The 14,167-nt window shown below is 50.7% G+C and overlaps 5 protein-coding genes across 5 annotated transcripts; 3 read left to right on the top strand and 2 right to left on the bottom strand.

The window, feature by feature from the left end:
• Positions 1-1,982: 1,982 nt before the first annotated feature.
• On the top strand, positions 1,983-3,786 carry CkaCkLH20_07246 (cytochrome P450; the record flags this gene model as incomplete). Its single annotated transcript, XM_038889963.1, has 5 exons — positions 1,983-2,348; positions 2,416-2,515; positions 2,575-2,643; positions 2,695-3,297; positions 3,359-3,786. 5 exons carry the CDS (start codon positions 1,983-1,985, stop codon positions 3,784-3,786), a joined length of 1,566 nt encoding a protein of 521 aa, XP_038744887.1.
• A 554-nt stretch (positions 3,787-4,340) lies between these two features.
• Positions 4,341-5,986, top strand: CkaCkLH20_07245 (succinate-semialdehyde dehydrogenase; the record flags this gene model as incomplete). The annotated part of the gene is made up of 3 exons (XM_038889962.1): positions 4,341-4,409; positions 4,457-4,932; positions 4,984-5,986. 3 exons carry the CDS (start codon positions 4,341-4,343, stop codon positions 5,984-5,986), a joined length of 1,548 nt encoding a protein of 515 aa, XP_038744886.1.
• A 3,939-nt stretch (positions 5,987-9,925) lies between these two features.
• CkaCkLH20_07244 (nad binding rossmann fold-containing protein) lies at positions 9,926-11,069 on the bottom strand (the record flags this gene model as incomplete). Its single annotated transcript, XM_038889961.1, has 2 exons — positions 9,926-10,672; positions 10,737-11,069. The coding sequence occupies 2 exons, from the start codon at positions 11,067-11,069 to the stop codon at positions 9,926-9,928; spliced, it is 1,080 nt and encodes a 359-aa protein (XP_038744885.1).
• A 513-nt stretch (positions 11,070-11,582) lies between these two features.
• Positions 11,583-12,734, top strand: CkaCkLH20_07243 (dimeric dihydrodiol; the record flags this gene model as incomplete). Its single annotated transcript, XM_038889960.1, has 2 exons — positions 11,583-11,619; positions 11,677-12,734. 2 exons carry the CDS (start codon positions 11,583-11,585, stop codon positions 12,732-12,734), a joined length of 1,095 nt encoding a protein of 364 aa, XP_038744884.1.
• Positions 12,735-12,898: 164 nt separating this feature from the next.
• Positions 12,899-13,515, bottom strand: CkaCkLH20_07242 (uncharacterized protein; the record flags this gene model as incomplete). Its single annotated transcript, XM_038889959.1, has 4 exons — positions 12,899-13,036; positions 13,098-13,210; positions 13,259-13,355; positions 13,414-13,515. The coding sequence occupies 4 exons, from the start codon at positions 13,513-13,515 to the stop codon at positions 12,899-12,901; spliced, it is 450 nt and encodes a 149-aa protein (XP_038744883.1).
• Positions 13,516-14,167: the final 652 nt, after the last annotated feature.

Here is a 14,167-nt window from a genome sequence, read left to right as displayed (position 1 = left end):
GACTGTATGAGATGATTCTAACAGAGTACGAGATGAAGAATCGTGTGGCGCATATCGCTCGACGCTGCCCTCAAAGCAGTGGGATCAGCATGCTGTTCCAGACAGTCAGTTCTCTGCGTTTACTCACAACGAAACTTGAGAGGATCGTAGGGATAAAAAGTATTTATAAATCGTGGAAACACGCCTATGGTTCGCACGAAGAGTCACGCGGAATGGTGAACAATCCGAATTTTCCTGCCTCGCGGACTGACGATCCATCCCGTCCACCGCGAAGTTTGCGCGTCTTTGGGTTCATGTTAGTTCGTTTTGGACGGAACACGGCTCGTGTGCCTGCCGATGTTGGCCCAAGATAGCGAACACTCCAGGGCAAATCAGATGGGTCGGGTGGGATTTCTCCGACCTTGTCTTTTGTATCCTTGTCTTCAGATCTTTCCGGCCGACAGATTTGTAGACGGGCTGAAGTTTAACTGCGCCGTATTTTGGAATGATTCCCCACACGATGGACATGTCATCAGCATAAAAGCTTCTTTCAATGACAGCGAAGGAGCGAAGACCCGTTTGAAGCCTAGGAGGTTTCGTGCACCTCGGTTCGGACGGGCGCTTTGCTAAAAGCCGTTGACCACAGATGGCCTTGCCGATCTCAACAGTTCTGGAGGCGAGACTTGCCAATCTGAAAGTCTGTATGCGGAAAATTGCAGTTGACGGATGATGGGTTTCCTCCGAAGCAAGATGGGTTCGCTAGTCTTAGTGCAAGGAAAACTGAGCCTCAATTTCAATCATCGGGACGAAAACCACTTTCAACGCAACTCCAAACTCGACTTATTGCTCAAGAACGTCGTGGATGATCGGTGAAGTGCCCGGTTCACCAATGACACCCGGACCATCCGCTGATTCAGCGGCCGGCCGGTTGTTGCTCAAAGAACGGAGTTCGTCCGTGGACCGCAAATGGGTCTCGGCATCGTGACTGCAATTCTGAGACAACCGAGTTGACGGCCCCGTTTTCCCACAAAAGCCATCGAATCAACCCTTCGGATTGGCTCATGGTCTAGCAGGAATCCCGTCCCGAGCCTGTGAGGATGCGGCTCGATGCAGCTTGACGAAGGGAGATCCCGCGTGGGGACCCAATGGGCACTAGAAGAGACTAGAGTTGACCGGTCAGAGACGTTGAATAGTGCCGAAGCCCTTGGATACGTCACGCATGGGCGTTCTTCGTATTTTGGTCCGACGTTGACGAATGATTGGGCTTGTATTACGTGCAGCAAGGACTTCGGGGCGGTTCGAGTTGCCGAAGAGGAAGATGAACCCTACGTCCAACCCACGCACTTGTCAATAGTCAATCTCAGTAGACCGATGGTGTTTTCTCGCTTCAGGGTTTAACACGTTGTGGTCCGAACTCATTGCTACTGTCACCGCCCATCAACCTATCTTCATCCTGTCGGTACCAGCAAAACTATGAACTTGATCAATAGCCGTCAACTGACGCTCAGGCTACGCTGGGAATGATACGATGATCGTAAAGAACCGACAATGAGTATATACCACGTAAATACGGGTACTCTCTCCTGAATTTACAGCCTGTTTGCTTGTTGATGGTGGGTTTGGGCCAGGATCTGCCGCTCAAGCTTTAAAGATTTGGAAGGTGTTCGTGGCTTTGTGCGACAGGCTTCCAATGGCCCCCGCAGCTCCATTCGTGCTTTTACCCAGGATGTAAGTCTGGGCCAAGGGTCCACGCATGTCTACGGAGTAATACTTAGCGTCCGGCCGGCGCTTTGCGGGAAGATAAGTTGCCCGTGGCGGCCTTGTTTCCGGGCCAGGGGACGGTGTCTTGCATTGGGCCAAGTACTTGAAGCGGAGAACTCGAGGCATCCTGGCGTATGTATAAAGACCTGTATCGTCATCGAAGTCTTCTCGTGATCCATCTCAATCTTCTCTCTACGTCCGGCAGACCTTCATCGTCAACCAGGTTGAAAACTTCACCGACCATGGAAGCGACTGACACCGCCCGCTCTCCCCTGGGAGATGCGATATTCGCCCTCGATGTCTCAGCAAAACCACTATCCTACTTCCTCACCACCATCCTTGTTATCGTTTTTGTCTACTCCATGCAGGGATCCAAGCTCAACACGCCGTCGGTCAACTCCAAGGGAACGTTCGAACTCACCAACAGCAGACCAAAGAAGCGTTACCTTACCAGCGCCCGAGAGATGATGAGCTCGTGGTTCAAAGTCAACCCAAACAAGCCCGTTCGCATGGTCAGCGACATGGGGGAGACGATCGTGCTGCCCCCGTCCATGGCCAACGAGATCCGCAATGATTCGCGCTTCAGCTTTACCAAGTTTTCCGCAGAGGTATGATTTGACTTTGCTGCACAATCCTTCGTGCCGAATGAGTTACTGACGGCAGCAATTGAAATAGTTCTTCCAAACTACAACTCCTGGTTTTGACGCGTTCCACGAGGGAACCCGAGACAGCATCACCCTGATTGTCATCAACAAGGATCTCACCAAGTCTCTGGGTGAGTATGCAGAAAAACAAGGACGCTAAAATAACTGAGTGCTGACATGTAGTGTGAAGCCAAGGTCACCGAGCCCCTCGCTGACGAGGCCTCGTTGGCTCTCAAGGAGATCTTTACCGACAACAAGGGTGAAGTCAACAGCTTTCGGCTGAAATTGTGCAGAGACTGACGGGCGCTAGACTGGCACGCTATCAACATGCGATCTACCATCCTCCACTTCATCGCCCGCATCTCCTCTCGCGTCTTCCTGGGCACCGAGCTCTGCCGCAACGAACAATGGCTCACACTGACGAAAGAATACACCATGAACGGTTTCGCCTCCGCCGACCGTCTTAGAGAATGGCCGTCCGTCATGCGACCCTTCGTCCACTGGTTTCTTCCCGGCTGCCAGAAGGCCCGCGCCCAGATTGTCGAGGCAAACCAGATCATCAAGCCCATCATCGAAAACCGACGCGCTCTTAGGGCTGCTGCCATCGCCGAAGGCCGTAACCCACCCGATTTCAACGACGCCATCGACTGGTTTGAGCTGGCTTCCAAGGGCACGCACTATGACCCGGCTATCTCGCAGCTGTTCCTCTCGACTGTCGCCATCCACACTACCACGGATCTCCTGGGTCAGGTACTGGTGGATCTGGCTCGCAACCCTGAGATGATTGAGCCGTTGAGAAAGGAGATCCTCGATGTTTTGAATGAAGGTGGCTGGAAGAAGACCTCGCTGTACAGCTTGAAGTTGCTCGACAGCGTTGTCAAGGAAAGCCAACGCATGAAGCCGCTTCAGCTTGGTGAGTTCAGCCCAATCATCCTCGATGGATATCGTTCATTAATCATCCCTCCCTTCTGCAGCTAGCATGCAACGTATCACTGTTGACGACGTCACCCTCTCCGACGGCACCTTCATTCCCAAGGGTACTTCCGTCTGCGTATCCTCCCACGCCCTGTACGATCCGGAAGTCTACGAAAACCCCGAGAAATGGGATGGGTACCGATTCCTACGCCTGCGCCAGCAGCCCGGAAAAGAAAACGTCGCTCAGCTGGTTAGCACGGGTCCCGAGCACCTCGGTTTCGGTCACGGCAAGCACGCTTGCCCCGGACGCTTCTTCGCTGCCAACGAGATCAAGATCGCTCTTGTCCACATCCTTTTGCAGTACGAGTGGAGGCTGCCTGCTGGTGCTCAGCCTGTTGTTACCGACTATGGACAGAATCCCATGATGAACCCTGCTTTGGAGCTGGAAATACGCAGACGGGGTGAAGAGGTCAACATGGCCTTCTGAAACTGGGTGTTTTGGGACAAGAACTGAGCTGATTATTTTCTATACAATTGCATTTGAACGCCCTTTCATAGATTGGAACTCAAGTAGTTGAGATACAGTACGAACATAGAACGTTGCTGACGGGGAGACGGGCGAGAATACACATGAGGATAGAAATCGTTATGTTGGAAAAGAATCTTGAACCTTGTTTTACGTAAGTTCGACCGAGTCCAACCTGAATAACGACGCCTGTCGTGCAAGTAGTTTGTCCGGACAAAGTTTTCCGGGCCTCAACTGTGAGTGTGGCGGATACCAGCATAGCTATTCACAATAGCGCCAATTGTAAGTAGTGACCCCAAAGATCTCCAAAGCAGAAGCCACCATCTACACAATTGGCTGCATTTGACACAGCTAAGCATTTGTGTCGTCATCGCGGACGTCGTGCAAGCTCTGCATCCCGTGCGGGGTCATAGAGATGAATTCATGTCGGCTATATAAAGTAATAGGCTGCATGTACTTCAAATAAACACCACAAACCCTCTTGACTTTCATGGGAACATTAAACAGGGCAAAGCTTGATTTCGCATTCATCCAATTTCATCATAATTGCGACCGCCATCATGACTCAAGATCTGCCCTTCAAGGTATGCCTTCAGATCCCGTTTACCGGAACTAATTGTGACATCTTCAGCTTTCGAACCCGGACCTTCTCGAGACAGAAGCATATGTCCACGGATCCTGGACCAAGGCCTCGTCAGGGAAGACGTTCGATATCGAAGACCCGGGAACCGGCAAGGTCTTTGCTTCCAGCCCTGACTTCGACAAATCCGACGTCGATGCCGTCGTAAAGTCATCGAACGAAGCCTTCCAAACCTTCCGCTACGAAAACCCACGATCTCGAGCGAAGAAGCTGTTGGAGTGGGACCGACTGATCCGGGAGAATCGCGATGACATAGCTACGGTTCTGACCCACGAGTCTGGGAAGCCCCTGGCCGAGGCTCAGGGCGAGCTTGACTATGCTCTGGGCTTCACGTGGTGGTTTGCTGGAGAGGCAGAGCGTATTCGTGGTAACGTGTCGATACCAGCCGCACCCAATCGCCGGGTGATTGTGGTCAAGCAACCGATTGGTGTCACTGTGGCCCTCGTCCCATGGAACTTTCCTATCGCGTGAGTGCTTTCTTCTATCGATTTGTAACGAAATGCTAAGTCTAGTTCTAGCATGATATTGCGTAAAGCCGCGGCCGCCTTCGCAGCGGGGTGTACAATGATCGCGAAGCCGTCTCCAGAGACGCCGCTCACCTGTCTCACTCTCGCGAACCTAGCGACCAAGGCCGGCTTTGGCCCAGGTGTATTCAACGTCATCACTACGTCTCTAAAGCACACTCCTGAAGTAGCAGAAGCGCTGTGCAAGCACCCACTCACGAAGAAAGTCTCATTCACTGGTTCTACCGCAATCGGCAGTCTTATCGCTAAGCACTGCTCCGAGGGATTGAAGAAACTTACAATGGAACTCGGTGGAAACTGCCCCTTCATCATCTTCGACGACTGTAACCAAGAGCAGGCTCTCGAGGCTCTGCTGGCTCTGAAATGGCGACACGCAGGACAGGCTTGCATCACTGCGAATCGAGTCTACGTACAAGACAAGATTTACGAAGAGTTCTTGGAAAAGCTGGTTGAGCGTACCAAGTCTATCAAGATGGGACACGGGGCAAAAGAGGGCACGACGATGGGTCCTCTTACGACGCCCCGCGCAATTCCCAAGGCCCAAGCTCACGTCAAGGACGCCGTGGAGGCCGGCGCCAAGGTCGTTCACGGAGGACGGGCCGGGACCGATGTGGGCCTAGAGGCCGGCTACTTCCATGAGCCTACTATTCTGCGGGACATGAAACAGTCGATGCTGATCAGCCGCGAGGAGACCTTTGCCCCGGTGCTTGGCGTGTACCGGTTCAAGACGGAAGATGAGGTGGTGAAGTGGGCGAACGATACCAGCATGGGACTTGCGAGCTACTTCTTCACCAAGAACATGGACCGAACTTGGAGGCTGATGGAGAACTTGGACGCAGGAATGATCGGGATGAATACAGGCAACTCTTCCGCAGCCGAGTCTCCCTTCGGTGGTATGAAGATGTCTGGCTATGGCAAGGAATCGGGCAAGGACGTCGCCGTGGAGGAGTACTTGGTGTCCAAGACCGTCACAATGACGCTTGAGGACCACTACTGAGTTAGGGGGATCACGTTCGTGGTGTAATGCTGCCAATCAACCGGTTGCATCCTCTAATTGTCTTCTATGTGCTTGTTTCCCATGGGGAATAAATACAATCAAATCGGAAGTTATTATGCGGACAGGAAAGTCCCGCCGTTCTTCAGTTACGGGTATCACCTCTGACGTGTAGCTCCTCCACATTGTGATTCGGCACCTCGGATTACTGTGAACCCCGTGGGCGCAACGAAGGTACCGCATCGCCCATTATCGCAAACGCCTTGTTTATCTCCAACTCCACAGGCTCGTCCGTTGGCCGCAAGCTGCTGCGCCGATGGCTGGTTTCTTTTGTTATAGTCTCTGAGTTCTCGAGGGAGTAGTGTCAAGGGAAGCGCTTCTGCCTTCAGAGGAGCTACGATGCTGTTAGTACCTTGAATGATGGATAATATCCAACTCCCACATACCAGCTAGAACTGCCTCGAAAGCAAAGCCAACGAGCACCAGAGCGGGGAAACGCATTTCGTGTGGATCGAAGGAGAGTGTGGTGCCCGGCTTATTGTTTCAATACTCTTGTCAACGCAGCAAAGGGGGTTTTGACGACAATCGTACGCTTCACAAACAATCAAAGTAATGTTTGTGAAGAAATCAGCGGAATCAAGAGAGGTTAGGGGATTTCCGATCTGCCATCAGTGGATAATTACGTAGGAATACTGGGGGGAATCCGGGGGCGACTCAAGAGACTCAGCACTTGATACTCGTTACATGTTCGGAACGCGTGAGCCGTGAGACATTGACAACTGCGGGTCTCGGATCGACGCGACATCAGATCCGTCGATCATGCACCGAGTGAATGGCTGGTCCTGGTCTATCATCCGACGATTATCACGCGAATCCAGACGAGGATACCCTGGTTGACCAAGCTTCGACCGCTCAGTCAACGTTTGAGTTCGCGTCGACATTCGCGCTTGAAGTCAAAGGGTGTTAAGACAGCTTTTATGACTTGCGCCTATTTAAGGGACGCTGTGGGTATTGTCGTCAGCAATCGAGCTGGTTTTCTGATGATGTGCCTTTTGTGTTGAAGCTGGTGGTCTGCGTCGCAATGGTGTTTTCGCTAAATGAAGCCATGATCGCGGCGACGTCATGTCTCAAACACCGTCCAATGTTTCCCAACTTTCAGATCCCACCCTTGTAGATAAATACAAATCGCTCGAAGGCTCTGAAGTCAGCTCTGAGGTCAGCAGGAGACTGCTAACTTCCTATCAAGTTCACCACATGATAGCACACTGCCGAGATGCAGGTTTTCCAGATCTTGAAAGACGAGGTCCTGCAAGCAATGAGAGCCGTTCCTCTCATTTTCACTGCTTCGATCAATATCCCTGTTTCTTGAAAAATAAATCAAGCTATGCATAAGGTCCTTCGGGTGGTACCACTTGATTCGGTGTTGATTCGCTGTCGAAAGTGCACATCGTCGTTGGGGGCAACAGGTTATCCGCGCCAATCATCGCGAACGCCAATCGTATCGACAGAATTTTGAGTAATTGAGATACTCGGCCGCAGACCCAGCGATGAGGGCATCAAGCATGCATTCGGGCGGGTAGTTTTCGACGGGATACTCTCAATAAAAATTGAAACGGCGGTCAGCGCCCGGAGTCGGGGCTCCGAACAAGTGGGGCACACGGAAGCTGGGCCGGAAGCTTGGCCGAGGACTAGGTAGGTGTCATGGCACTCTGGAAGCTTATTAAGAAACTTTTCCAAATATTGAACGTTAAATATATACTCGTTGGGTATGACGAGATATCAATGACCAGATTATAAGGGTGGCTGCATTGTATTGCGCGGCATATTGCATTTGTATTTGTTGGCCGAGGAGTAGGTCTTGTGACGGGCGGGCTTCTACATCGAGTGACCGACCGCTATTGTTTTGTGTTCCCAATGTCTGATAGAACGTCAGTCGATTCTGTTTGGTTCCCTTGTGCGGTGCATAAGACGAGCTTCATCTTGAACGGGTTAGTCACTGCTGCCTGCAGAGGGGCCGTAGAGCGTCCAGGGGTCAATCCGTCGCCTTAAAAGGTGCGACTCCTCGCAACCAACAGCAACCACCGCACAGTCTCTTTGAATTTCCTTACCAACACAAAACAGCCTAGAGTTGAGGGGAATATGGATTTACCTCGCGAGGTCTTGGACCAGGTATGTATCTGTGACCGCAGCTCTTCAGCTTTTGTAGGTTATCTAACAAATATAGATCGTTGGCGAGTTTATCTCGGAAACACCCACTGGGGAGTTTTTTTCCCTGCGCTCCCTCGATCAATGGAGAGACTTCATCGCCTCCGGCAATTTCACGCCTGCCAACAGAGATCAAATCGGTTACGAATCACTCGCTCATGTTGATCTTGACATCGAGCACTTGTTAAAGCTGCGATTGGTGAGCCGAGGATGGAACGCATCTGTGTCAAGATTACTCCACAAGGACTTATGGTGGAATGTCAATTTTGATGAAGCTGAGCGCATGGGGAAAATCGGAGAATGCTGCGACCATTCCAATGGTCATTTTCCTGAGCGTGCGAGGAAACTTTGTCTCACTGGCATGAAGGATCTCAACTCCTTTACGCGGCAATATTCATATGAACCGCAGAAGTAAGTGCATTAGCTCTACATTTTGTTTTATACGGCACGAGTTCTGTAACCCACGTGCTCGTTATTTCCCGCGGCCAGAGGCTGACAACACGATGTGCAGGTTTCGGGGGCAAGACGTGGATAGCAACTACATCATGCTGAACTCTGCTTATTCTGATATCCTCAGCAAAAGGAGAACACGACCCGAGGATCGAATGCTGCATTACGACAAAACAAAAGAGCACGCTGTTCTCCGGAGTCTCTTTGACAGATTAGTGGAGATTGAAGGCTTCAGTGTCAGCTTTCCTGTGGCTGAAAGCGATATTGAGTACATAACAGATTGCTACGACATGAAGGGCGTTAGCGATATGATTGCCGCTCTTCAGTATGGGCTGAATCGTCCTGCATTTCAGCATCTCAAAGATCTTAGCCTACTGGTACCCAGCACGTGGCACATTGGTCGGCTTGCGGGGTCGTTCTCACAGGAGGCGCGAGACCGGCTGATTCGTCTGCGGCTCGTCATTCAAGACGAGACAGGACCATGTGGAAGTCTGGACCGGAGCTACTACGATGAGTCAAACGACGGAGATACCACGACTTTTGTGGGTACAGGCCATGCGTCAAGCAATTTGCAGATTGCCTACCCAAACAGAGAGCATCAGAACGCTCTTTGGGCATTGGTGGCGTCATGCCAAAATCTCGAATCACTCGCTATTCATGCCACTCATTATCTCGACCTAAAGCAGTTGAAGTGGGATCGAGCAGCTGGATACAGAGGTTTAAAACATCTTTCGTTGCACCGTGTTTGGACAGATATTGCAGCCGTCATGATGTTTCTCTTGCCGTCTGCAGGCTCGGAGCTGTCGTCTGTTGCGCGACGTGTGAACCTTGACGGAGTCAAAATATACAGTGACGGTGGGAACTGGGAAACATTCTTCGACTTTCTTCGAAACCGATGTCCCGATCTTGAGTTCTTCAGGGCTTCCGAGCTGACTTATTTCTCCAATCACATAAACCATCTGCACAATTCCAGACTTTGGGAGAACAGCAACTACATATGGACAAGCTCCTGGGAGGACGACGGATCTTTGCGCAGACTTGAAGAGCGAATGAATCATTCTGAAGAATCATCAAGCGATTTTGACTTCGGTTATACCATTTGGAAGCGGTCTGGGTGACGGCTAGGAGATAGATAGGGCTAGCATATTCATTCACGTAAGACACGTTGTCGCAATGAACGACCCAGCCAGACTGTCCAGTCACCGATGCTCATTGAAGACTGATATTTGCATCAATAATACGAATAACAATACTAAATGATAGAATACCGTTGTGTCGTTGGGTGATCTAAAGTTGCGGACCGTGTTCAATTGCAATTCCTTGCCGGTTGAAATGAATCTTCTGGCCAGTCCGAAGACTCTCTTGCAGTGCCGCCGCTACTCTGAGAGAGGTCACTGCAGATCTCAACGGAATAGGCATTTCCTTACCATCAAGAACAGCATCTACAAACGCATTCGCCTCAACCACGAACGCAGCAATATATCTATCGTACCACGACGGCGTTGCCTCGGCCTTGACAACGCCATCACCGTCGCAGATCTCCACGCGGTTCCTCCGCGGAGTTGCGTTCACCGTCAACTTGCCCGCGGTTCCGAAAATCTCCGTCACATTGTCGTATCCAACAGCAGAACTCCTGGAGTGGTAGAAGTGCGCGATCTTGCCGTCCCAGAATTCGCATACTCCGACAGCGTTGTCGGCGTCGCCCAGCTTTTTGAGATCCGGGAAGAATTCTGCAGTTCCTACCGCAGAAACAGATTTTGGCACAACGTCTTCGCCGAGGAACATCAATGAGAGATCAATGTCGTGGATGGCGGAGTCGAAGTAGATCCCACCAGAGTTCGCGAGGTATTGATGGAAGAATGGGCTCTGGTCCAGCTTCTCCACACCGTGGGATCTGAAGACGAACGGTTTTCCGATTGCCCCAGACTTGATCTTGTTGTAGGCATCCTGGTAACTGTCGTCGAAACGACGAACGAACGCAACCATCACTTTCGTCTGAGGTTTGGCCTCCACGCGTTCGCACAACGCTTCAAGCTAAAGTTTGTCACAAATCAGCTCACAGTAACTGGTTGGAGTAACATGCAGAATGAAAGCCTACCTCCGGTAGTGTGTTGCAGACGGGCTTTTCGCAAAGAACATGGATTCCTTTCTCAAAAGCTGCAATGGTCTGCGGCAAGTGCAGTGCTGTGATAGACGAGATGATGACCGCGTCCAAGCCAGGGGTTTCAATCATCTCTTCGAAGGTTGGGTAAACCTTGACCCCGTGTGGCTCGAGGTTTACAGCGGCCCAGTCAAGATCAGCCTGGGCCGGAGAGCAGGCGCAAATCAGCTTGGCCCGCGGTACGGCGTGGAGTACGTTGATGGCATGGCGCTGACCCATGCGGCCGATGCCCACCACTCCGACATTCAGGATCTTATGCTGAGAAGTCATGATTTTCTAGTTGCTTGAATTGATAGTGACCGGTGAATGACGTATGATAACTTGGGTGGAAAGAATTGTAGCCCGAATATGTTGCTATGGGAAAGAAAAATCCCAAAACATAGGTATCTAGGTTGGTATAAAGCTGCCAGTCCACGATGCAGCCATGCCCGAGGTGGTACTAAGTGTGTTAGGTTGAATTCCGAGCGTCTTGGTACGGGCGGGAAAACACCACCGCTTTCAGCGGATATAGATAGAGCCGGCGAAAATGGTCGAATTGGTCACGGATTGGTGGGCAAACCTCCGACCGAAGTTGCGGGAGAATCCCGAATGCCGATGTCATCCACTCCGGTCTAAGGCGGCAGCGCAGTGTCAACGGGTATATAAACCACGCGGAGTCTCGGTTCGGTCTTCGAATTCCGGGGTCGCAAAAAGTCAGATCTCTAGCTGTTCGTCTTTTTATCAAAAGAACTTTCTTCGTCTGCTTACCAGTTCATCTGCTAAGAATCAACCAATCACATCAAGATGTCGGAATTACCAGCGATTCGTTGGGGAATCATTGGTACGAACCCACATCCTGACAGTTTCAAAGTGCATCGTTGACTAACAATGATTACAGCAACGGGGATGATCTCATCCTGGTTCGTGGAAGACCTTCTGGTCTCCAGATCAGATGCCAAAGTCAAGCATATTGTGCAGGCAATTGGGAGTTCATCTGTTGAGAAAGGCAATGATTTCGCGAAGAAGTACTGCCCATCCGGTACTCCAGCGATCTATGGATCGTATGGCGAAGTCTACGCAGATGAGAACGTGGACATTGTCTACATCGGAACCCCGCATGCCTTCCACAGACAGAATTGCATAGATGCCATTGCCGCCGGCAAGCCGATTCTGTGCGAGAAGGCATTCACCCTCAACGCCCGACACGCCAAAGAAGTATTTGCATTCGCCAAGGAAAAACAGGTGTATGTCGCTGAAGCGATGTGGCTCCGTCACCGGCCTCTGGTGCAGGACTTGCAACGTATGCTGCACAAGGAAAAGGTCATTGGCGATGTTTTCAGAGTGTACTCAGAGTTTGGCTTGGGACTGGATATCCCCAACTTGCCTGACAGTTCCCGCTACAAGCAGCTTCACCTGGGCGCCGGTTCACTGCTGGATCTTGGCATTTACACCTTGACGTGGGCAATTCTCGGCTTGGACGCAGGCACCCCAACCGCATCCGAGATGCCCGAGATTCTTGCTGCTCAAACCCACCACGGGGATGTCGAAGTGACTACCAGTGTCATTCTCAAGTATCCATCCACGGGCAGACAAGGTGTAGTGACGTCTACCACTATGGCAACTGGCAACCCTGATGTTTTGGCACGCATTCAAGGAACAAACGGAAGTATCGAGGTCCATGGAACAGTTCCATCGGACCCAGATGCTTTTACCGTCTATTCCAAATTCGAAAGGGATCAAACCGCTGGCGTCATTCAAAGGGACGCAGGGAAGAAGTACGACTATAAGCCAGTTGGCAGAGGATACTATTGGGAAGCCGACAATGCTGCTTTGGACGTTTTGGCAGGCAAGTTAGAGAGTTCAATCATGCCATGGTCTGAGACAATCCGAGTTATGGAAATCATGGATGAAATCCGGCGGCAGGGCGCAACAGTGTATCCTCAAGATGCGGAGTGAGCATGCGACTGTTTGTACGACGCCGACAGCAGTGGATTTCCTGTTACTAGATTCGTTTACTGTTCATGACTACGTGGACAATACGCACACCATACAAACACGGATGCCAGCTATTGTTAAGTATTTCTTAGGCCGACCATCAACTAGCAGCCTTTCTGTCCACATCAAGACTTCACGCGAACTTCCCAAGCCCCAAACACATTGCCGTCCTGGTCAAAAAACTTGGCAAACCAGCCATCACCTCGTCCGTCAGTCTTGGGACCACAGGGCTTGCCACCAAGAGAAACAACCTTTTCCTCGAGCTTTTGTTCCACCATGTCAGCCGTGTCATGACCACGAGAGTTATTTCTCCAAAGAGCTGACCTTGTCAATGGAGTCAGTCAAGAAGAACGGAACGAATCCCACCGCGTCGGCTTTGAAAGCATTGGTGCTTGACTTAGATTGGGGATTGGCCATGATGATGGCACCCTCCATGTCTGTGGAAGGTTAATGAAGGCACAATTTCTCGATGCTTTGAAACTCACAAGATGGCTGTTCGACTTTGAAAAGTTGTATGAACTCGGAAGGGTAGTGCGGGGGGTTCTCAAACTTCCAGGAAGGGAAGATGGCCTGGTAAAAGTTCTTTATTGCACTGTTAGTTGCTGTTCCCTCCGCCTACAAACTCTTTTCAAGGTCGTACTCTTGTTGCATCGGGATCGGTCGAAGGAATTTCAAACCAGTTAAAACCTCCATGAGGAGGCCTAGTATCGAATGGCTCAGAAAGACCACTGTATTTATACATTGTTAGCCACTTTCAATATTGAAGAGAAACTGAGGTGAATGATTTCAGTTGAGTATCGAATTTTTCCGATGAGAGGAAGGGTTCTTATAACTTATGTTTTTGTTTCCTAGGTAGGTTATACTCAATTGGTATGTGAACCTTATGCTGGTGTTTCTGCGGTAAAGTTCACAACTCTACAATTACTTCGTCAAAGCGCTCTGTGGGTTTGCCAAATACTCGCGAAAGGCGCCGATTGGACCTTATCGTCTCAGCCGGTGGGATACCTATGCGTTATGACTCTTCGGCGAAAGCCTAATGTCCGGAATGTCCGGTGGGAGAGGATCACCATTGACAATTCGTTTGAGGGCGTGATGTTTGATGAGGCTTCCATTGCTCCGCATAAGCTTCCAGGTTTTGACAGTTAGGCTGTCCCAAGTGAATACCTACCTCAGCAGAACTATGTTCGTCACTCTCTGCTCATAGAAAAAAAGGCCCGGAGTTTCTGTAGACTAATTTCGTGCTAGGATAGATCAATTCAGTGGGCGGAAGGCAGACAATTCTCAAAGTCTTGTTTAAAAATGTGACTGTAAGCCTAAGTTTAAGTTGGAATACCAGACGCAATTGAAACTAGATCAGGTTTATTCAACTTACCATTTGATGTTAGCGAGTCTGA

This window comes from Colletotrichum karsti (assembly GCF_011947395.1).
Source record: "Colletotrichum karsti strain CkLH20 chromosome Unknown Scaffold22, whole genome shotgun sequence".
NCBI classification, from domain to species: domain Eukaryota; kingdom Fungi; phylum Ascomycota; class Sordariomycetes; order Glomerellales; family Glomerellaceae; genus Colletotrichum; species Colletotrichum karsti.
Note: the sequence above shows the minus strand (reverse complement) of the source record. Positions and strands in the feature narration are given on the sequence as shown.